At 40.1% G+C, this 24,393-nt stretch overlaps 2 protein-coding genes across 5 annotated transcripts in view; one reads left to right on the plus strand and one right to left on the minus strand.

Annotated features, from left to right (window-relative positions):
* Positions 1-10,575, minus strand: part of DYNC2I1 (dynein 2 intermediate chain 1) — a 34,443-nt gene extending 23,868 nt beyond the window's left edge. The window contains exons 1-6 of the mRNA XM_049798258.1: positions 10,467-10,575; positions 6,157-6,210; positions 4,119-4,587; positions 3,490-3,542; positions 2,543-2,869; positions 796-845 (exon numbers count right to left, since the gene is read on the minus strand). Of these exons, the coding sequence (XP_049654215.1) occupies positions 796-845; positions 2,543-2,869; positions 3,490-3,542; positions 4,119-4,587; positions 6,157-6,210; positions 10,467-10,481 (968 nt within the window). The 5' untranslated portion in view covers positions 10,482-10,575. The remainder of the gene's footprint in view (positions 1-795; positions 846-2,542; positions 2,870-3,489; positions 3,543-4,118; positions 4,588-6,156; positions 6,211-10,466) is intronic.
* Positions 10,576-10,697: 122 nt separating this feature from the next.
* Positions 10,698-24,393, plus strand: part of ESYT2 (extended synaptotagmin 2) — a 96,968-nt gene continuing 83,272 nt past the window's right edge. For 2 of the 4 annotated variants that reach the window (XM_049798260.1, XM_049798261.1), the window contains exon 1: positions 17,335-17,886. In XM_049798260.1, the coding sequence (XP_049654217.1) occupies positions 17,521-17,886 (366 nt within the window). In that variant the 5' untranslated portion in view covers positions 17,335-17,520. Of the gene's footprint in view, positions 10,974-17,334; positions 17,887-24,393 lie in introns of those variants that run through there. The other 2 variants (XM_049798263.1, XM_049798262.1) reach the window with 2 other exon arrangements.

Consider the following 24,393-nt stretch of genomic DNA (forward strand, 5'->3'; position numbering starts at 1 on the left):
GGTAGTGATTTCACTATCTCTGTCAGTGTCCCCGGAAGCCAGCATGTCAGTCTTCTATTTAGCTAGGAAGCTAAAGTAGGGTTAAAGAATGAGAACTGTGACTGACAACATACCCAGAGAGTCATACTTCAGAAAGTTGTATAGGAATTTCACACGGCTGAAGCATTAAAGAATGCAAAGAGAAGTAGAATACATAGAGAACTTCTGGAAAATTTTATATTTGCTAGTAATAAAACTTAGAAATATCATCCCAAAATTTTTCTGATCCTACTGAGGATGACCTGGACCTCTCCCTTTCACATGCAACAGTAAACTTGCTATACGTATCTAATGTTTTAGATACCATCCAGAGTAGGAACTAAGTAGAGATATTCAAATTAAAATAAACAATGTAAGAGAGTCCTATGTAGTTCATCATGAACAATACATGTGTCCATGTGACTGCACAGTGAATTTCCAGGTGGTACAATACAGCATATCTGTCTCCCGAACTAAGTGCCCAGATTAATATATATATAGTTTGCAAGGACTGCTAAATATCTCTTGCTATCCTGGGTAGAAAAAAAGAATAATATATAAATGGAATACAATCACATACATTTTTATATGAATCCTCTTAGAGGCAAAACACTGATTTTTTTTTTAAATTGCTATAGTATTGTACAAAGGGCCTATGAAAAAAATTATATTCAACCTAGGTATGTGGGATGAAGAATTCATGCTTATTGTTTTGGTGGTGACTGAATCTTAGTAAATACCATACAGTATATACTTATTTTAAATCTCTGAATTTACCTTACACACTGATGGCTCATTTCTTCTTGAATCCTCTCCTCTTTTTTGTTCTGCAAAAGAAGTTGGAATATTCATGTGTCAGAAATGCTCAGAGGAAATATGTATATGAACCTGTATTAGTAGTAGTGATACTAAACAGTAAGAAAGGTTTTTAATGAATTATTTAAACAACACATACTATTTTTTTATCACTCATTGCTTCTGAGAAGTGCTGTGTATGAACTAACATCAGAATAATCTCCTTACAAATATGGTAAGCAAAGAAAATAAACACCCATAAAAGATATGCTAAACACATAATATGAACTTCTCCTGAAAATATTAAATACTTCGGAGTGAAGTTTGGCTACATCCCCTTCTGCAATGCATTTCAGAAAGGAAACAAGAAGGGATCTTGAGTCTTCTTTGCTTAACAAAACCTTATAACGCTTTACCGGAGTAAATTCCAGCTCTTTTGTAGGATACCTTCACATTAGTATATTAGTAACAATGCTTAAAAAATGCTCTGGGCCCAGTGTATACTGCTTAAATTGTGAGCCCAGAGCACTTTCCTAAACACCCCTAGGTGTGGCTGAAAAACTGATAGGGACTAAAGGCTGACCTCAGTAGGCTGTGGCCAGCCTGTTTCAAAGAATGAGATTTTAACAGCATAGACTGCAACAATTCACACCAGTTGGACCCAGGGCCAGAGAACAGTCTCAGGCACTTTTAATCCCCAGTATAGGGACTTGACTCTTTAATTCTGTATTAGGAAGGTTTGTCTAAGTTTGGAAATGTATTCAATAGGTTGTTGAAGATAAAGGGGCTTTTCTCTATCCATGAACATCAGAAAAAGAAACATAACTCTGAGACAGAAGCATCAGCATCAGTGCATATATTCTGTAACAGCTACTTGAGTACATTTCCAAGGAAGTCAAACTTTGAGCAAGCCCCTGACAGACTTTTGAATTTTGCTGCAGAACGTTAGTCACAGGAATCACTTGTGGTGGGCTCCTACTGTGAAGATGCCTAGTGTTTTCACTAGAAAATACACTTCTGAACTTTTCTTTGAGAAGCTTGTACATCTTTACTCTTTAGGCAGCAGCAGAAACTACCCTAGACCATCTGAACGGTTCCACATTCCATAAAACTTACCTGATTGCAAGAGTTACAAATTACTATATATTCCGTCTCTCATTCCTGTAGAATGCATACTTGTATTATAAAAACCACTAAAAAATGACAAAGTTTTCATTAAGTCTCTAGGATATAGCATCATGCTCCATATTACAAACATAAAAGATATTCTATGGCTTCAGAAGTAGAGGCAAAAACCATAAATATAAGGGATCTATACTCATGTGCCTACTTGTGAGTTAGATAGCCACACTCACTTTATAAGCAACAAAGAAAATAGCTTCTATTAAAATCATATTTTGTTTCTATGAAGGCAGCCAATACATTTTAATGAACCTCCAGCCTAATCTCATCTCCACTTAAAAGTGTTGGTAAAAATTTCAAAAGTCATAGCAATAAAGACTTCTATGAATAAAAGAAGTTTATAACACATAGACAAGTTTCTAGTTTAAATTTCTGGGTTAGGATACTTAAATGCAGATGTAATATTTTAATCTACCACCTTAGCCTGAAATTTCAGAAAATGTTGACTTACAATCCTAGTGTGTTTATTATTCACCTTATCAATGATAATATATCAACAGTTAAACTAAGTTATAAGGTAATGTTTTAAAGTCTTAACAAAACTAACCTTTATATCACACTTCTTTCTTTCATCTTCTCTACTTTTTACTCTCTCATTAGCTTCTGCTGGTTGCCCTTCTCTGTCTCCATAGGAAGATCCCTCTTTAGATCTCTTTGATTTATGTTTTTCTTCCTCTTGCTTTTCATAACTTTTATGACTTCTCTCTTTTGAAAGCCTCTCTTTTCCTGACCTAACAGAACGTTCTTTTTTTTCTCTGTGCCTTCTTTCTCCCTCTTTATCCAACTCTTGATCTTTCTGTAACTTGTGTACACGTTCAGCTTCTTCAGGGTTGTAGGCTAAAAATTTGTCAATGGTCTTTTTGGTATCATTATCCTGGAAAGAGAAAAATAACATTAAAGAGTTAGAAAATTCTCCAAGACTGCTTTATCTTCACAAATCTATCCATTTTTGACCATTAGAATGATGGATTTGTAAGTACCTAATCTCTTTCTACCACATGGATCTTCCAGCCATTTTTTTAAAATCTCCTACAATGGCAAGTTTCAAATTATCATATCACTTAAGATTCTGATATTTCTTCTAGGACATCATGTACTTTGCTACAGAAAATTCTTTGGATTATGCACTCTTCACAGAAAAATTTAATCCTTTGTTTACGAGGTGGTCTACCATAAAATAGGATGTATAGTTACTAATATCCTTGTAATAAAGGCATAAATAGCAGATGGAAAATTTTGATGTAGCTGTACAAAAATAAAGCATTTTGCTATGCAAATTTTATTTTACTTTCACTTTAAAAAAAGAATCAAGTATGTCCTTAAAACAGAATGCCTCAGATATATTTTATTGTGTGTTTTGTAGACTTGTGAGGACCTTACTATCTATGCATCTCTTGGATTTCTTGGGAACTGGAGTCTGACACAGTTTCTTCATTATTCTACAGTTTAGTATTATTCTATTATGAAACACTTCATTCCTTTTCCTTCCTTTACCTTCTTTTCTGTATGTCTTCTTTCTCGCTCTTTACTTCTTGTTCTCTCCTCCTCTAGAAAATATATGTATAAATTAATGAACAAATGTTATTATATTCAAACTCTGTACATAATTAACTCTAGCATGTAGAAAATAGTATTTTAGTGACATGGGTTTTCTAAAACATAAAAGCTTTCTAAAAATAACTTAATATTCTGTTGAAATTCTCCCTCCAAAGTTGGTTACTCCTTTTTCTTTCGTAATGAATCCCTCTGTTCTCAATTGTCTTGTGTAACGGTAGAAGTAATGACACATGCTACTAACTTCAGAAATCACCCTGCAACTTGGGGATTCAAATGGATCACTCAGGAGAGATTGTCTAAGCAGGGAGGTACTTCTTCTCCTCAAGTCAACTGATCAACAAAACCAGTGACATTCACCCTCTCTTCAAAGGGAGGGAAATGAGCATCAAAATTTTTAAAAGCAAAATAACACTGGGTTACCACAAGATTCTGTAAAGATATACATTCTACTAGGTACTCACACATGCCTGTCTTTATTGTCTCTGTACAGATGGGGTATGGTTTCAGAGTATTTCTATCTAAATATCAAATATTTCAAAGTACGACAGCAACCCAAAGCAACTTACCCAAATGATGCCTGCTTTCTCTTCTTCTGTGATGTTCTTTATCCCCTCCTTCAAACGATTTCAGATTGTTTTGTGTATCTATTTGCCTTATCTCATGTCTTCTATGCTTTTTGTCTCGTTCTCTATCGCTCTCTCTGTCTTTATCTTTTGGTACACTGTATCTTTCCTTCTCCAAACTTGACTCTTGAAGTTTAGCTTTGTATCTCTCTCGGTCTGACTCTTGAAGTTTAGCTTTGTATCTCTCTCGGTCTCCTTCCCTCTGGCGCTCTTTTCCCTGTTCTCTCTCTCTCATTTTATCCCTGTCTCTTTCACCAGATTTAAACCTCTCTCTCTCTCTTGTTCTTTCCTTGCTCTTCCCTCTGTCTTTGCGTTCATGTTTATGAGTGTCTGTGTCATAAACAGACTTCTCTTTCTGCAGTTTCTTTTCTCTGTGCTTTTGGTCTTCATTTTGACTATCTGGTTGTGATGCCTGAAATAAATAAAAAATAATAAACAAATCCATTATTATAATTCAGCAAACTATTTTGATATAGTAAATTCATGTGAAAAAAAAAATAGTGGATTGCTAATTGTGAATTTAATTTCCCAAACTGTATTAAAATGCTAGGCTTACTTTGTAAAATCACTAACACTATTTCTGTACTTATTGTAAAAAGAACTAATAAATTAAATAAAAAATAAGCTGCATTTTCAATGTATTTGAAAAGAATTGCGTAAAAAAAAGAAAATTAACTGTGGAGCTGTGCATTCTGTTTAGAGCCAGGTTGAAAAATTAACTAAACATCTTAAAGCAGTTAGCTCACATAGACAGAAACTGTGCCATCTTGTAAAATATGTTACAGATATAAACGGCAATGATAGATAACTGGGCATCCTGCAGCTGACTTTAGAACAGAAGATTAGCTTTTTACTTGAACAGAAAGCAGCATGTAAGAACTATGAAAGAAAGTTTTTGGCCTAGATCCCTTGAGGATGCAATTATTCTTACATTTTTCTAAAGTCATAAGAGATTATATCTTAACCTTCCTGAAGCAAGTAGCGTAACTCCCACTGATTTCACCACATCCACAATTACAGCTATTTACTCAATGCAGAACAAACAGAACTTGCTTTGATTATAGTCAATGAGTAAAGTAAATTAAACTTTATCCATCTGTTTCACAGAAATGAAAGTTCAACCACACCACTTCTGTTGGAACTAAAGCACTTCAACTCAAATTTGTCTGCTTTAGCCTACATGGAAGTCTGAATGTCTAAAAAATACCAAGTACTTATACTGTAGCACTGGCACTGAAATAATGGAGAGCTTTGAAATGTTATTGATAGAAAGCTAGGTAACAGATTAACAAGTAAGATGCTTTCGTTTATCAAAGGACTAATGCAGATCTGGACACACCATAGAAAAGAAGATACATATTAGAAAACAGTTTTTTAAAAAATATAGCACAAAACTAATATGAACATCAGTGGTGTAACTGACTGGAGCCTGAATACCTATCTGACCAGCAGATAAAGTCATTAACCAGTTTAAAAGTGCATGACAAACATGATAAGAGGATGAAAACAAATACAATACATAATATACATGTAGGAAAGTGAATAACTATATATAAAGCAGAGCTGTAACTTGGATTTGGGTGGCCAGCAAATCAGACCCCATTGTGTGCTGGTGATTACCATAACAATGGTATTTTTTCCATTTACCTAATTAAGAAATCTGTAGAGTAATCTTATATGACTTGTGTAGCTAAAAACAGTTGAGTGGGCCAGCCTCTGGACACACTTGGACTAGACACATTCCAGAACAGTCAGTTGTGGCAAGGAAGTTAGCAACCACACATGAAAGATCTGTACTTTTTATATTCAGTGATGCAGATTTAAAGTGTCTGGTGTAGCAAAAAGCCTTAAAGAGCTATTATAGATACCAGATGGCAGAACGTCTAGTAGAACAGTCAACCCTCTATGTTTAGACCATGAATAAATTCCACTGCTGTAAGGTAACTTAACATCAAAACCAGTAGAAATAAAATAAAATCACCCTAAGATGTTTCCTAAGTTCTTCTGATTTCCAAGTATCTTCTTTGGTTCTTCTCTAGAACAGAAAACACAGCAAAGGACTGAGTAATCCATTTGCAGAGAGAAGTAAATCATTTAACAATGAATAGTTTTTCAAAGGAAAGGATCAAGGTATATATGGTAAGTCCACAGAATTTTGTAATGTAAACATTAATTTGATTTAACCCTAATATGTATACTTACAGCATACCCGATCTGACTGGACCTGGAAGAGGCTTGCAGGTCAGAGTTTTGCTGGGTTATCCAGCTCTGTACACACATCGTAACCAATTTTGAGGTCAATGCCTATGGTGGATAACAGTGCAGCCCTTCAAGAAAGACTTAAAATTGGTCTTCCAATTATAGACCAAATCGGTACACACAGTCAGGCCACTTTTGGAAATAAGTCAATTATCAATGTCATTAGGTTCAACCTGCTGCTCTATTAGATTTAACTTCAAAGTCCTGGTCGGGGAATTATTTAGGTGAGGTTTTAACATCTCTGAGGTTGAAGTTTTTCTGGGCAACCTGGTTCTTGGGTTTGACCGCTCTCAATTAAAAATGTTTTCCCTATAGAGAGTCATAATTTCCCTTGCTGACAGTTAGGGCCACTACCTTCTGTCCTCTCACTGTACATCTCAGAGAAGAATTTGGCTCCACCTTTTACACAGATCCTCTTTAGATATTTGAAGAGAGCAGTTAGATCCCCTCTTAGGTTTCTCTAGCCTGAACAGCTCCTTAGCCTCCCTCCCGCACACATCAGGGCTCCAGCTCCATAGCCATCTCAGTGCCTCACTCTAGAATCTTTTTAGTACCAGGGGCCTTAAAACCAGACATAGTACTGCAGACAGGGCCCCAACAAGAGCTGAGTAGAGGAGAATAGTCTTCCCTTCACCTGCTAGCTATGGCCTTCATGACACACATAACCAGGATGCAGTTAACCGTGACCACCTGAAGAGCACCCTGATGACTTACATTCAAGTTTCTGCCCACCACGACCCCCAGATCCTTTTTCTGCAGAATGACTCACAGAACCCATTCACATGGCAAACAGTAAATACAGTATTTTCCCCTTAGACATACAATTTGAGTCACCCCAAACCCAGCCGTAAGAACATTTCAGGGATTAAATAACAAGGGCAAGCAGGGAATCTAAAAATACCTTGACAAATGTAATATTATTTTTTTTTTTTTCATCAAAAGGGATCTGACATAGCCACAGCACATTTTTGTTACACTTTTAAATACTAACAGTTAAAAACAGGTAGATTACTATGCATTTCAAGCGAACCAAGGAAGCCTCTGGTTTAGTAATTACATGCATCTCAAATTTCAATCAACTGTCACTTAGTATTTTAAAATGGTTCAGACTTCATGTGTAAGCTCACTCATATATGAAATATTTGTATGTAGCACTGAAGAAAAAAGATAATGAAAATAATCAGAGTATACATGGAGATTCTTTCACTGGACTTCTCCCTAGTTAAATAGGTTCTATTTCTTCTATCCTCATTTGCAGAGTTACTGCCGTTAACTGCTTGGCTGCTGCTAAATAGATTGAACTAAAAAAATCATACTGTTTGAGATGACTAAAGCAAATGAAGAATTTTAATCTATTGATTATTTTTAACTATGTCACTGAAGAATGATGACTATATTCAAAGTGACATGACCAGGTTACACTTATTCTCAAATTTAGATTTGGTAAAAGTTACTAAAAATTAACAAAATAATCACTGATAAATATTTGAGTGACGACCATAACTGTGGAAGACAATAAACTTATGGTGCCCATTTTTTTTTTGCTAATTCATTATATGGAAGCAGAATTTTAGCAGTATATTTTAATTTTTTAATTATTCTACATGAAAAAATTCTTGTCTTTCCAAATTTAGATTTTACAGAAGATTGTAGTGGACTGGTAAACTTAATCTAAAGTTGATCAGAAGTACCAAGAAGGCAGCCTTTGTACAAAAAGAAAGTGCCCCTTAAGTTTTATTTTCTTCTGATCCTTAAAAAAGGCAAAAAAGTACAAATGTTTACTACTGCAGAAAGTCAGATGACAAAGTAAAACCAAAGATGATAATTTTCTTGAGTGAAGCTTTAACAAAGCCTAAGAAACACAACAGAACTTGTGTGAGGGTAAGCTGGAAGGAAGGATATGGATGGGAAGAGAACAGAATGCTGTATTATAGTTTCAGAAAGTAACCTATTTAAAATCCCTAATATATATGATTATGTTTTGGTTTTAGACAGTATTTAGGTACATATCAGCAAAGAAAGAAAGAATGCTAATGATGTTAATAGCCTAAACCCAGCATAACCAATAGACAATATCAGATAAGGTAGTTTGAGATTTATTTCACAGCTGAGGCAAAAAGCATGCAGCAAACATTTAGAGATGATTCTCTGGTGCCCCAAAAAGTGCATCTGCCAGTTTTCTGGGGTCTCCAGCTTTCATCTCACCACCACCACTACCATCCGTTGCTTTTATGTATGATGATTTTCCACTTAATTCTCTGCTTTTGCAGACTAACAAACAAACAAATAGAAAAATAGAGATCTTTTATAAAGCTTAAAGAAAGTTAATACCTTTGAGACCACTGTCCCTCTGTAAGTAGAGGAATAATTGTACACACAAAAAGAAATGTTTAAAACAAACTTTAAAAGGATTTATTGAAATTTCTCACTTTATATACTAACTTAAATCCAGATTAAGATTAGTTATTTAAACCACACTTGGGTTTAATTTAATTCATCCACCTGAAAGCATGGGGACCTCATCAGCTGACATAATATGCCACAGATTTACTGAACTCAAGAAGTGGTACAAAAGTTTTTAACATTTAAGAATCTGTTCTTTAAACAGTAAGTATGTAGCCTTACGAAGTAAGTGGAACAAGAAACCTTGCTACTTTAGATAAACTCTTTAAGAGAGATCAAGAGGGGTTTCTTCACTCACAACCCAGAAAGATTGGAGGTTTTCTGAACTTAATGTTAAGTTTTCAACTAAGTTTAGTACTCAGTTAACTATGACTCAAAAGAAAAACAGTAAAATGTCTGTAGTTTTTAAGCCAGAGAAAAGTACTTTATTTTTTACCCATAAATATTTGTCTATCTTATTTCCAATATGAGCTGCCTATTTGAGAGCCCTCAAATAGGTCAACAGCACGAGCGATAGGCTTGATTTGATACAATAGAAACAGCAAAAGGAGGCCTTCTCATACAGTGTGGCTGTTAGTATGACTGCCTCTGGGTCTTCAGCAGTCTTATACCAACAGACCTGAAAAATTTTAGATCAAAGTTTAACTTTTCATCACAATTCACTAACTCACCTTCCAGCAAAGATGTTATTGATGTACCACAGCTACTGCAATGATATCTGAATTAAAGTTTTTAGAGCGGTCCTAACATACTACTTCACATACCCTGCCCAGCCACTCTATCTCCTGCTCCATTTTCTATTCAGCATGACCGCAAATTAATTAGCTGTTAAATCCAGATTCACACAACAGTAATAAAAGTGATTTGATACTTCTGCTTTTTCAAGTGAATATGTAACACAGTAATTGATGTTAGCATGTCCATGTGGTTTCGTTTCCTTTATTTTGGAGCTCTCCAAACTATTCAGAATTTAACACCACCATGCAAGAGTTACGTGGGTTCCTAAAGAACTAAACCCCAACAATTAGCAGTTACAGGAGCATCAATAACTAAATATGCTTTGTCTACAATCGGAAACACGAACAGCTTTGGATATGTTCGTAAACGACCCATCCCCTTCTGCAGAAAGGTCCGTGGCTGACACAGCCTCATCCTTCTGCTAGAGGAGCAAGGACTTCCTTACTACCGCTACTTGGGTGAGAGTTTCACCGTCTCGCTCACAAACCAAGGAGACCCGAACTGTCCAAGGAATGCCACGGGGGTTCTCAGGGCCATCAGGACGAACGCCAGGGCCGTTTCTTGCCTTTGCCCCCCCCGATGCCCTGGCTTATTCGGCACCCCGGGACACGAGCGACGGCAGCGAGACGCGGCCGGGCGAAGAAGGCACGGCTTTGCCAAGGCATAACGGCCCAGGAGCAGGGGGAGGCCGGGCAAAAGAACAAGCCGGGCCAGGCGGCGGCCGTGCCCCGCTGCCACCGGCGCCTCCTCAGGGCCCTCCCGGAGCCGGGGGGGGGGGGGGGGGAAGGGGCGAGGCGGGGCGGCCCCTCGCGCGGTGTCCGCAGGAGCCGGGCCTGGACGGCGCCCCGCAGGCTCGCCCGGCTCCCCGGCCGGTCCGCAGCGGCCCCTCACCTTGTCACCCTCCATGGCGAGGGGTGGGGGGCGGGCGGGGCGCCGCGTCCCGCCGCCACCGGCCGCCTCCGAGCGGGCAGGAAACGGCGGCAGCTGCGTCCGGGCCTGCCTAGCAACAGGCGGCGAGGGGGACGCAGCCGATCGGCCGAGCGATGGATGAGCGCCGGGGCCCGCCTGCGAGAAGGGGGCGGCGGCTGCTGCCGCCGCAGAGGATTGTGGGAAAGGGAGAGGGCGGCCGGCGGTGGGCTGAGGGGGCGTTCGGTGCGAGGCGGGATGGCGCCTGCCCTTCTCCAGCCCCGTCCGAGCGAGAAGCGGCAGTTCGGGACACCTGCGCGGCTGCAGGTGGCTTTTCCTCCTGGAGCTGGTGCCCAGCTGGGTTTCCTCAGGTGGAGGGGCCCTGGGGAGGGCTGGGACCCGCCGAGCACCATCCTGTGAGGCGGGGACGGGGCGCTCCCCCCGGGCGGCCTTCAAAGCACCGTTGTTCTGTTCGCTGCCGACCTTTCCTAGGTTAAGTATGCCGTTAAACCGTTCCTAATTGTAGCCGATTCACTTTTCGTAAAGTCGCGCACGATTACCGTGGGAAAAAAAAAACCCAACACGTTCGGGTGACATGCTTTGCTTAATCTGCCATTTACCCAGATGTTAGGTAGAGGCAGGTACGAAGAATACCTGTAGAAATAAAAATGTTAACAGTATTCCTACAGTCATAAATACCGGAGCTGATCTCGGCAACAAAGAGTAAGTGGCAACTTACCAAACACACGTGGAACAGACTTGACGTAAACGATGATTGCCTGCAGGAAAGGTGTGTGTTATTCTCACAGCGGATATTTACAACCTATTAACGTGTGATTTAAAAGACGCGGTGAGAATTCCTCTAGGCACTTTTAACTTTGTTGTCTATTTTTTTCTTTTTAAGAGTAAAAAAAAAAATAAATAGGTAGCTGTTACTGCTGATACTAATTATTGTTTGTAGAAAACCGATTACTGGGGGGAAAAAAAGAAGAGGCATTTTGCTTTTGAGAAGCATTCTTGCCATAGTGCAACAGTTTTGTCACACTGACTTTAGAGATAAAATTTAACCCCTTATACTTGGCCTTAATAGTCAGTTGACAAATACATACAAAGCCTTGATGCAGTTGCCTCCTCTTCATGTTTCCAGAATAAATTAAAAATGCTGTAAAAGTTGCCTCACTGTCCGGACTATGAAATATTTTCCTTTATCATGTAACAGACAAGCAAAGGCAAATTAAGCAAGCAACTAGGAGGAAAAAAAACCCCACCAGCAACCAACCAATGCTTGATATTTTATTAAAAAAACCTAAAGCAACAAACTACCGTTAACTGTAAGTATGACCTTTAAGGGCTAAATTACATTCACTAAATACAAGCATCTATGGATACTAAGCTATTCATAAACATTCTTATGAATTATTTAGCTGCCTTTGGCAGAGCAATAATAATCTATAAGCATTTTGTGTCTTCTTCCTTGAACAAATAAAAATGCACTTACAAGCCATCTTGGATTAACGCGGAGAGCTTTTTAGCCAAAGTGGTGACAGTGTTACAAAACACATGGAACTAGGCATCTGCTTAGTAAAGGATACTCTACAGAAATGCTGTCCTACTTCCAGAGGCTGAAGGACAAAAACTATCTTCAAGTACTCTAATGGAATTTTGTTTTTAACAACAATATAACAAATACATATAACTAAAACTAGCAAATGTGACAGTGATACCAAAGACTGGACAGAAGAAAGCTTTTTTTCAAGTTCTGGTCCTACCATCTACTCTTTAGAATATACGTATGTATTTGTTACCAAAAAAAAAAAAAAAAAAAAAATCAGTTTTGGCTGCCAACAGCTTTTTCTTACTCACATTAGAGTATACTAGTCAGGCAGCTGTATGGCAAGCGAAAAGTTACAGATGTGGGAAGGCAGCACTAGAGGGTTTGGAAAGAGCTTTTGAAGCCTTAAAGCCAGGGATCAAACTGAAGTTTAACTGCTGCATGAGAACACAAGCTAGAATAACACCTTTGGAATAACTGAACTAAAATTTGTGCATGTTTAAGTGTTTCCACCATGTATTAAAATTAACTAGTTTCTCACCAATGCAGTGGAAAAAATGGAACATATCAGTAGTTTTACTGTTTTTATAAAAATGGGTGCTGGAATCATGTGAATACAGGCAATAAAATGGCACATACCTGCTGTATTACTAGAAAGCATAAAATGACGCCCTAGCTTTTCCTGGAAAGAAGTGTTGTAAACAAGGTTTTTGGTAGGGAATTTTAATACAATTTTAGCTTCTACATGCTTTTCTCTTATCGGGCTTGGTACACATATCTTCTTCTTCACCTGCACTGTTATCTGAAAACCAGGAATATAAAATAACTTAGCTTTTTACATTCTGTAGTAATCTATTTTGTCTTTGGATGTTCCTCTAATCCTGTGGAGCAATATTGCATTTTTCTTCACCTCTGTATGGAATGACGCACCACAGCATTACACCAAAAAATTACTGGAAATATCAACCCTCATAGGGACAACATGGCAACCCTCCACCATGCTTAAAAATGATGATTCTTTTATTATTAAAAAAAAAAGAAAATAATTCTTTTTTTGTATGAAGGAAGAGACTTGTTAGGATCTAGGCTTTATAGCTATATTTTTTTCCCTTTTTTAACCAATGTCTGCTGAGGCCTTATGTAGAAGAGAAGTGCATAAATAACCTCTTGCAAAGTGTTCAAAATGCTAACGTTGGTCAGTCCTCCAGGTTCATAATTAGAAACAGCGAAAATGTGGATCTCTGAAGTAAACTTTGTGCCTTTAGTTTTGAAATGTAACTTGTAAGAATCCCATTAGGGGAAAAAAAAGGAGACAATGATTATTGTGAAAACTTATAAGAAACACATTTTAGTGGAAAGTATGTCTGTCTTCAGGAACAACAAATATTTGAGGATCTTACAATGAGACTACAATTTATGCATTCAGTGAAACTGAAGCCAGATTGGGTGATACCAGGGATCAGACATCTATGGTTTTGTTCCAAACAACAGAAGCTCTGTATCCTGAACAGGTATGGTAGCGTCTTCTTTGTGGTATATATTAGATAATTTGAAGCAGGCAGAAAATATTTGTGTTATATTCTAGATAATCTGAAGCGGGTTGAGACAGCTGGATGAAATAAAACACAGAAGTAGTGAGTATTCCATCACGAGAATTTACCAAGATGAAACTTCATGTAAACTGTGTTTCCATTAATAATTCCAAAGTGCTTAGGAAAAAACTCCTGAGTGAACATTCTCAGATTTCTATTCAGTACAGATTTCTATTGAATAGTTAAACACCTGTAGAGAGAAGCATCATACTGAAGTAGTGCTGTTGGGTAAAATAAGGTATAGTATCAAATACTGTTCTTCAGGAGGATTAACTGTACTGAACATGGTCAAGAAGCAACAATTAAAATTGCTTTCAAAACATGTTTTTTTGTGTGAAATCCAAAGAAGTCAGGGAAACTTAGATTTTCCTTTTCACCATATAAACTGAATTTTGCCAATTTTTCTCATCCTCAAAACCCCAGATGTATAAATAAGATCTTTCAGGAAGTTGTTCTGAAGAATAGTGCCGGTACTTAATGGAAAAAAAGCATCGTGGCAAACTGATGTGATGCAAGGTAAAGATAAACATAGGATGACACTACTTTGACTCCAATGGAAGCTATTGAGTTTGATAAAGCAAAAAAGGAATCCAGTAAAAAGGAGGAACAAACACATACGGCTAAGAATGCTTATAAAGGAATACTGCAAACAAAAAATTAAAATTCTAAGAAGGCAACAGAACTACAAAGCAGGATATGAAAAGAATAAATATTATCTCAATGAGATAAATATAATCAGCTCTGTAGATGATACAATTCACTATTGGATACTTAAGCAAAAGCCAGAGTAATCTCTGTGCCATAAGTGAGTATCTGCAAGAGTTCCTGATGCATTGAAGACTGCTATCATAAGTATTAAAACTAGGAAATACGTGAATTGACAATTTGAAGATTCTCGAGCAAATTTATCAGCACCAAAAATATTAGAATAAACAAATAACTTGTGTTTATCCAGAACATTTTATGAAAAAACTTTATAATAGACTAACTGACCCTAATTTATCCCTTACCAGCAGAGTTTATATCTTGATTTTAATTTAACAGCTCTTTTGTCCCTATTATAATAATGGGTATGCTACTTTCATACAACGCAGTTTCTTCATCAAAATACTGTGTGGGGCCAAGTCAGTTATCTGCAGAAGTTCAGTAGAAGTCAGCAGTAGCCTCTGTAACAGAACTTTCTATTGATGTTACAGGTAAATGCTATCAAATTAATGCTATAAGATCTTGCTTCTGTTTTCCTGTTTGATTGGCACAGTATCACCCACCTTTAGTTCTGATTAATCAAACTTCCGTATCAACTATTGAATTACCTGCCCAGGATCAATGCTGGGCTGTCAGGCCTACAGTTATGTGTTTGTCATCCTAAATGCTGCTACAAGATAAATTTTTTTTCTGATGTGCTTCTCCAGTGTATTAATACTGACTGTACAGGGTACTCCTCTACAAATTCTGTATCCAGCTCATTTGCAGAACACACACCGAGACATAAAGGAGAGCAGAATAAGATGCAGCATATGGTAAAGTGTCGTTGGCAAACATCAAGTTAATTCTGTCACTTTTTTTTTTTTCTCATTTTGAATTTTCATTTTGGTTTGTTGTATTCTGCTTCAGATACTGTGAAGCCAGATAGGGAAGTAAAATGGAGCAATGGAGTCTGAGACTGAGAAAAAAGGGCTTGAAAAAATGAGAAAATATTAATAGCAATAGAGGAGCCAACATACAATATGGCCATTTGTACTAGGTGTTGCTGAAACTTGGGAGTGTGGAGTTCACAAGAAAGTCTATGTAAGCAAACTAATTAGAAGAGGAATACAATAAATGCAAAGAATCACCCCCACTTACGGGTGTTTGATACTACTGGTATCCAAAGGGGTCACAGAGTCATACTTGATACCCCCAGTTTAAGGTAACAAGTTTTTATAGGGTCTTACGCTGCCCTTCAGTCTCCTCACTGTTACAGCCTGTAGGTGTTTTGAGTTCTCTAAAGACCCAAAGTAAGTAAACTGTCATTTCAAAGCTTGGGTTACCATATAGTTGTAAATAGTTGATTTTGTTACTCCTTTTTGTATCATTTGGTAGTTCTGAATTTTCATCCGGACTAACGGGTGGAGAACACACAGTGTCAATGGTAAGGAGGGAGTAAAGAAGAGCAACATGAGTCTACGGCCAGAAATTGTTTTTGCTTACAGTGGCACATTGTGTCTGATTGCAGGCATGGAGGGAATTTGGAAAGACGATACAACAGAACACCACATTCAGTTGTCAAGATATGGATTCTTTTTCCAATTCCGCCCTGCAGCACTGAGCAAGCAACTTTTCTTTTTGTACTGTTGCCTTTCTGACTTTACATTTCTGTGGATAATTGAGGTAAGGTTGCTTTCCCTTTGTAAGGAAATGAAGCTTATGCATCTTTCCTTTTGTCCATTTGTATGTGTTTTCATAATTTTTCAGCCTATTGGCTAAATTCATTCTCCCCTCTTCCCTGCCAGCAAATACTAGCCTCATAAAGTCCTACAAATTTAGTGAAAACTGGCAGCTGAAGAAAAAGGACCCTCGTTCCCCCCCCCCCCCCCCCCCAAGTGAAAGGTTAGCTATTGAAAGCCAAAAGAAAAAAAAAAAAACCAAACAAAACCAAACTCCTGGTAAATGCTGAGTTTAATCAGCGAGTGCGTACCAGCAAACTGATTAGCATGCAGCTAAGGACAAGCAATAGCCACCCGTTATGAAACCGGTGGTTACATTAAAATTATTGAAAAGATGAAGGAATGGGAAGAGGAATGATGAGGGAACCAGGTGCTACTGTGATAAAGGGATACAGGACACAAGCCTGTAGAAAATCAGCTTTTCTCGCTGCGTGGGTTAGGGCTTGTGTAATCCCAAGATCGCGGGTGCCACCTGAGGTACTCCTGTGTTGACCATCTGACAGCGGAGCCCGCTTTATCCGAGGATGTGCGAGCAAAGCTTCATGAAACACCTGTTGTGACCACGGAGTGGAGCGACGGGCCTCTGGTTCCTCTGAGCCATTGATCAGTCGGCCCTTTAATAATGTCCCTCAGCTGAGAAAAATAGGAAGGTTGTTACTGGCGGGTGTAACAGGTAGAAGCCATCCGACCGCACGCACGACTGCAGAGAACGGGGAGACGGTGCGGTTTGCCCCCGAGGGAGCACGCCTTCGCGCTCCCTAGCGCCTTGGCAAGCGGGTTCCGCTTCGTGCCACGCACCGAGCGCCCGTTTCCTTCTTACGGCCCCCTGTTGCCCCCCTCGTTCCTGCGGGGCCAAGCAGCGGTGGCCGTTACGGGCGGGCCGTTGGGCTGGCTGCCCACAAGCGAACCGGGGGTGGGGGGGGGTGGGCGAGGAGAGCTCGGCGAGAGGCGGCGATGATCTCCTCCCGGCCCGGATCCTCACCGTGCTGGGCGAAGCCGCGCTTCCTGGGGCAGGCCTGGAAGGGAAGGAAGGGAAGGGTGAGAGAGGAGGAACGCCTGCTCGGGCCCGGCGGCGGGGAGGAGGGCCGCGGCACGGCCGGCTGCCCGCCCGGGCCGGCGGGAGGGCGTTGGTGCGCGGCGCCGGGCGCCAGCAGCGGCGGCTGGGGCCGAGGCGCCTCCTCGCGGTGGCAGAACCCGCCCCCTCACCCCCCGTCCCCTCCCCTCCGCCCACCGCCGGCGCTGCAGCACCCTCCCCGCGGCGGCCGTTTGGGCCGGGCCGCCCCGAACCCGGAAGCGGGCGGCGGTTGCTGTCGGTGCGCGGTGAGCGGGGCCGGGCGCGGGATGCGAGGCGCCGCCGCCGCCCTGCCCCCCTGCCCGCTCGCAGCCAGCGCCCGAGGAGGAGGAGCAGCAGCAGCAGCAGCAGCAGCGGGAGGAGCGGCAGCAGTAGTAGGAACCGCCGCTGCGATAGCATGAGCGGGGCCGCGGCTAAGCAGTCCCCCGGCGCGGGGTCTGCCACGGATCCCGCCGCCGCGGAGAGGGTGGCGGCGGCGGCTGGGGACTCGGTGCCGGAGCCGCCGCCGCCGCCGCTGCTGAGCGTGGACGTGACGGGTTTGGTGTCGCAGTTTGCGAGGAGCTTCGTACTGATCTTCCCCGTGTATGTGCTGGGCTACCTGGGGCTGAGCTTCAGCTGGGTCCTCATCGCCCTGTGCGGGCTCTTCTGGATCCGCAGGCACCGCGGCGGCAAGACCTCCCGCCTGGGCCGGGCGCTCGCCTTCCTGGAGGACGAGGAGGAGGCGGTGCGGCTCAGCGTCTCCTCCGCGGATCTGCCTGCGTGGGTGAGTGGCCAACACCCTTGGGCGCTTCCGAGGGAGCACCCGCGCCCGGCGGGCAGCGCAGCCGCCGGGCGCGCCGGGGCCTGTCACCTCGCCGGGAGCTGCGTGACGCCCACCCCCGCGGCGGCCCTCTCCTCCCGGGGCTCCGCGGGGGAAGAGCCTCGCTGCAGGCCGGAGCCCCTGAGCCGGCCTGGCGCGGGGCAGCGGGTGAGGAGGCGGCATCTCCCGCGCCCCTAGGCTGCCGGTCCCGGCTCGCCAGCCCCCTTCGAGACGCGGCGTCGCCGGACGCGGGCAGGCGGAGGGAACGTCCCTGTCCCCGCGGCCCGCCCGCCCCGGCGCGGCCAGCTGGTCCGTTAGCACTCGCGGCGGCCGTGAGGTGACAGCCCCGCGGCGCTGAACCTGTCGTGGCCGGGGTGTCCCTCGCAGAAATAAAGTTTGCCTCAGGGCTTGGGTTATTTTTTTTTTTTTTCCCCTCAGACGCCTGTGGCGCCCACGACTTGGATGTAGCCAGGTCTCTGCGGCGCACGGCTGGAACCTTCTCTTAAAAAGTTGAGATCGGAGGCAGGCAAAGTCGGGATCCTAACGGTTTTACAGTTTTCAGTAAAGCGTTACTTAATAGGGAGTGACATAAAAACGCGGCGGTGTATCCGGCTGCTCTCAGGGTCGTGACGCGAGGACTAAGGTGAAGAAGGGGCTGTGGTGGCCTTACTTGTGCATGGCTGTGAGTGGTTTTAAAAGGCTTTCTTCGAAAGTGGAGTCTTCCTTTTTAAGTTTCAGGCTTTCTAAGAAGTCTTCATCATTATTAATTTTTTTAGCTGAAACTCAGCTTCAAAGTTGAATACTTTTCCTTTGCAATTTTTTACTTTGGAGGACTAACGTTTTTTTACATGTGGCTGGCAGCCAGCCACCCGACAGTGTCGGTGCTCACCCAGGCCTCCGTATGTCCTGGTCTGCCCTGGTGATATGCTGTGCAGAGCTTGCTGCTTTCTTAAGTCTCCATACCTGAAGTTTGGAGGGTTTCTGCTAAATCTTTCTGTGTGATTTCTTTGTTGACTGCTCTCTGCTCAGTAATAGCCATCCACATCTCTGCTAGGTACTCTTTGCAGTGACTGTGCATCGAGCAGTGTTGCAATGATAAGTATCCAAATAGCTGTTTTCATGCGATGAAATTGCTGTACCTGATGTGACCAGTCCTAGCTCTGCTAAGGAAGTTATAGGAGTTCCAGACATCTGCAGAGAATATAGTGTGTAGGTGTTAGATGGGTCTTTTTTACTCCTGTTTCTAAATGTCTTTTACCCAGGTTCTAGTGGAAGATCATAGTAAAAGCAAGGACAGTGTTAAAGGGAGATGAAGTGGTTTTACTGCTTGAAGCTGAGGCATGAGTCTTAAATAATGTGGTTAGTAGCTCTTATGTTAGGTCTATGTTGTTTGGTTTTGGTTGGGCTTTTTTTTTCCTGTAATCATGCAGCATATAATGAAAGTGTTCTTATTTGATGCATTTACAGTTAATTAATTGAAGCTAGATTTGTTGTGGAGGATTGTATATAGTAACTGTCTGCTGGTAACTAAGCAGTAGATAGTCAAGCTTAGTGCTGTGTGTAAATTTTACTTTTAAGTCACAATTTGTTACCTTTGATGAAATGGCAATTAATTCCTGTGTGGAGTTGTCCAAATAACTAAAGATGGGGCCTCTTGACTGAAGTCAGAGGCAAAAAATCACAGAGAGGAATGAGTGCTGGCTGCAAACGCCTGCATATCCTATGGTATTACGAGAAAGCAACTGATCAATATGCAGGGTTTCCCCCAAAAGTGTGACCTTCGGATAACACCAGTTGGCAGCCGTATTGTAAACCACTGTTGGTTTTTTATGGGTTTTGTTTGTTTGTTTGTTTTTCCCACTTTAATAATGTTCTTAAATTTTAAAGGTCTTGATTCTTTTCTTTCTGCTGACACGTATGCTATATTCTGGAAGTATCATGCTTCCAAATAAATGTAGCTTCCGGATGAAAGGCAGTCTGGAAAACAGAAGTCTTTGGAGAACTGAAGGTGCACTTAAATCAAAAGTGGTCTTCAATGTCTGCTGTCGTAGTCATTAAGCTTTATAAGAGTCTTTTTGCTGCCTCCATAATGTGTCTTGGAAAACTGCTGTTCTCCTTACTTCTGCTTTATGTGTGTTGTCTTGGAGATTCATGGATTTCAGTCATATTTCAAATAAGAGCTACTGGATGGTATATGGAGCCTGGCATCTCTTTAATAGGTATCGAGTTTATCCTTCTCAATATGAATTCCAAACTAGAGTATGTTCCCTTGGTTTCTGCTCTGGGAAATAAACTTTAAATTACTTGAGTAAGATAGTGCTAATTTATTTAATAGTAAATTTATTTATTAGGAATAGGAAATTAATTTATTTAATAGGAAATTTAATAGAAAATTGTTTACTCTTCTGGCACTGAAACTGAGATGTAATAAGCCATTTTTCAACTAAAATTTTGTAACATCCCAAACATTTATCTGATGTGGTATCTTTCTGGGCTCTCGATTGGAAAAGACCTTCAGGTGAGCAGCAGTGTATGCATGGTTCCTCCCCCGACCCCCACCTGCCTTGGGATTGATTGCTGCTTTAGTGATTCATGTTAAGTATTCAGTAATACTGCATTGAGTTATTAATTTTTAAGAAAGTGGTTATTGCAGGAGTAATGAATTAAGATTTTTCTGCTGGCAGTATGCTCAGCTACTATTTGAAAGTGTTACTGTTGTGCTATCACACTAGAGTTCATAATGTTAATTATTAGTTTCCTAAATTAGATTTACTTCTTTTATAAGCAGGTGGTTATACAATAGGAATATTCTGCACTGTGCATGTAAGATGAATTAATTCAACATGAATACAAGTTATGTTATTTAAAATGTCAACACTGAATTATTTAAAATAAATATGTATATGCTAAAAAATATTTCGTTTACTGTCTTAAAAGAATAAGATCTGTACTCATAGACTTGCTAACATGTAGTTATAGCTCTGCTGTGTGTTTGGAAGATGTCACTGATTATATGGGGTGGGAGGGAGCAGAGGTGGGTGCTTTTCCAAGTCATTTAAAACTAGACAGTAGAATTTACAATGAGAGGATTTAAGATCAAAATGGTCTTCATTTAAAGTCGGCATTTCCCCTTTCTTAGCAACATTTTTATACACTAGATGTATTTTATACTGGAATAAACATCATTAAGATGCAAACATATATAAAGAAAGTGGCAATTTAAGTATCACTACTTAGAAGATAGAAGGTAGGAAACCAGGACTCTCAGTTTTTAAAGGCCAGGTATCATGTTGCCTTTTATGTTTAAAACAGTAATGGAATTTCATAATGTAAGTGGTATAACAAATTTACTTTGTTCTTTCTCAGAACAACCAAGAAAGTTCACCTAATTTTGCCATTGTAGGGGCTTTTGGTTGCTTAATGTGACACGTATAACGTGCCAACATATCATGTTTGACATATTTTTGGATAAGTGAAACTTTGACTCGTGTTTTCTTCAACATACAGATAAAAAGCCATGCTGATTTTTTTTTTTCCCCAGATTAATTGTAAATTTGGCCTGGTACCAGGAGCTGTATCTGTGTGCAGTCTGTCAGCAATCAGCAGGAGACCAAAATAGGAACAAATTTTAGCATTTTTAAATAATTGATTCTGAAAACAGATTTGGACAATTTTCTTTGTATCCCTAACCGTGTATTATACAGAAACTGAAATACTGTACATCACTGCAGTGAAAATAATGCCTTATTAAAACATTATTTACAAGTCTGCAGTAGCATTTTGGGTCCTACAGACTCGATTGAGTTCCTACTTTAGTTTGGAGTGACTTAGAGTTTTGTTTTTGTTGTTTTGTTTTCTCATCTACTTAAGGTAAAAGGAAAAATCTGCTTGAACCTAAATAGGTGTCTAGTCACCTTTTTAACTAAACTGTTTTACAAGTCCTGTTGTAAAGAAAAGTGGCAGATCCTTTCCCTTGAGAAGCTGTATGAAATTCTTGCAGACTGTGAGTATTCTGAATTGCCATTCAACTGCTATACCACTGCTGCACCTACAGGGAGGAGATAATGTCAGCATGTACCCTTTTTACTAGATGCTGATGTATAGCTACAATAATCAGTAAAATGATTATCAACCCATGTTTTGTTGAGTGTTTTTGCAATGGTGGTGTTCAGTAAAGCATAACTTCAGTGGTAGTTGCATATTTCTTAGTTGAATGTTGTGTGAATGTTGAACAAACTGCTAATGTTTAAGGGATGAAAAACCATTCTGAGTAAAAGCAGACTTCAGAACACATGTCTGAAAAAGGAAATTGTGATTTATAACTGTGAAATTATTTGTATTTAGCCTCATGTGTTATAGTAAAAGATGCATACGTACTTTTTTTTCCCCTAAGCCCTTGCATGACCTTCTTGACAAGTATTCCATTTATATGGTTAGAGCAACAAAGACTTTGGTTTTTACTGATATTGGGAAGGCAGACCCAGTGTTTGTAGAAGAAAAATGTTTGGGTAGCTCTTAACTGCAGGATCATGTCCTGTACTGTGTGATGTCTGCGGAGAAGGTTGAGGTGGTTGCTCTCTTATGTGTATTTGATATGAAGTTTTCTTAATGATGTAGAATCAAACTTGCTAAGTGGATCTTTGATAGTTCAGGACAGGAATCTCCAAAGAATCTCTGCTGAAGGGTGTTAAGTATGTACTCAGTAAACCTGATAAACAAGCAGACTTCTGCAAGACTGTGTGTTTTTAATTGCCATAGAACAAAAAGATCTTCCTCTTAACTTCTAATTATACCTTTGGTTAATGCTGTTATTACTGTAGCTGTAGGTGGGGTTTTATACAACATACTAAAATATGAAAAGGAAGACTGTGAGGTATTGTGACACATTCTTCTGATCCTTTCTCCAAATGTTAGTTGAGCATGTTAGATTGAATTTACTGAGGAGTGATTTATAAGAAAAATTACTTCCGTGTACAGCTACTTAATGCTAAGCTGGATCTAATCAGTTTATATGGTTAGTGCTGCAGATGGCTATATACTCTAGGCTGCCAGCCTGCATCTGGAAAGTATGAAAGAGTGTGAGTAAGAATAGAGTAATAACTTGTGAGTACTTAAAAACTGAAGTCCACGTACTACTTCTGCCTGATTATTTTCTTTCAAAACTGCCTTATGTTCTAGGTGCCTCATAGTGTATGTATACATACATACGTGTATTGTGGGTTGTGTGATTTTATTTTTTTTTTTGTGGTTAGGGTTTTTGTTTGTTTGTTTTTTAAAGAAGTTTAATTTGATTCAGTATTACTTGTAGTCAAGAAGGTAAGCTGGGTGACTTTCTAAGAGTACCCCATAGTTAAGGGATGCGAATGATGGTTTTAGGAATGGAGAACCAGAGGAAAAGAAAAGGTATTTGTGTTGGACAATTGATCATATCTTCCTGTCTCTCAAATAAAGTTTTCAAATTTATTGTGTTAAAACTATGCTGAGATGATGTCTGTCACATAACACATTCTCTCACGTAGTGATGTGGTAAGCATCACTATTGATTCATATGTAAAGATCCTTTTCCAGAATATTTATGGTAGAAAGCCACGTGATGAACTGACATTTATGAACATGGTATGAAACTACTGAAGAAAAATATTATCGTGAAAGTATTAGTATGCTTCTTGAACTGTTTTTAGGTCTTCTAAGTATGTATGTATAATACATTCTTTTTTCGTATAGCAAATGGATATTACATAACAGTTATTACTGACTTTCAGGACTACTGCTAATGTGTTCTTTAAATGTGCTGTTTTTCTGAATAGCTAAGGAAGATGTGTACAAGTCTCTTTAGTTTTGGTTTTCTTCTAATTTGCATTTTAGTCTGCTAGTGTTGTTTCCATGCCTAAATAGTTTTGCATATAAGGGCTGGCCCAGCTTTAGCCAGATTTGAAAACATGGGAGTCATAAAGATCTTGTCAGTAAAGACTGAGGTTTTAGGGAAGAAAAAAAAAGTCTAGAGTAGCAGTCGACCTTTTCTGCCTCTTCTACAAGATTGTTCTCATTTTAAATTACTCCTGCTTTTTGAGATTGTTGGCACATCACATCACAGACTGTGGTTGGATATGCATTCTAAGATTTCCCCCCCCGCCGATACACGAGAGCCTGCTGGGAAATAGGAAGATGAATCAGGGTTATTGTCAAAACATTTTGATTTTATCTTTTAGTAATAAAAACCTGTTCTAGAAATTTTAAGTATTCTAAACAGTTCTTTGGTGTCCTGTTCTTTTATTTTGTTTCTGGTAAGATAAAAATCTTTGACTTAAATAATTTGATTTATATTGCAGTTTGTCTCCTATTCTTCAAATCATCAAAGGTTCTCTAATTGGTGAAATTGCCTTTAGCATAACTTCTTTTGAGCTTGCAACAGTTTGGTGCTGACCATATGCCTTGTACTGAATCTGAGGTGTGGGTTTGTGGAAGTTGTTT

The sequence above is a fragment of the Accipiter gentilis genome, chromosome 4, assembly GCF_929443795.1.
Source record: "Accipiter gentilis chromosome 4, bAccGen1.1, whole genome shotgun sequence".
Lineage (NCBI taxonomy): Eukaryota > Metazoa > Chordata > Aves > Accipitriformes > Accipitridae > Astur > Astur gentilis.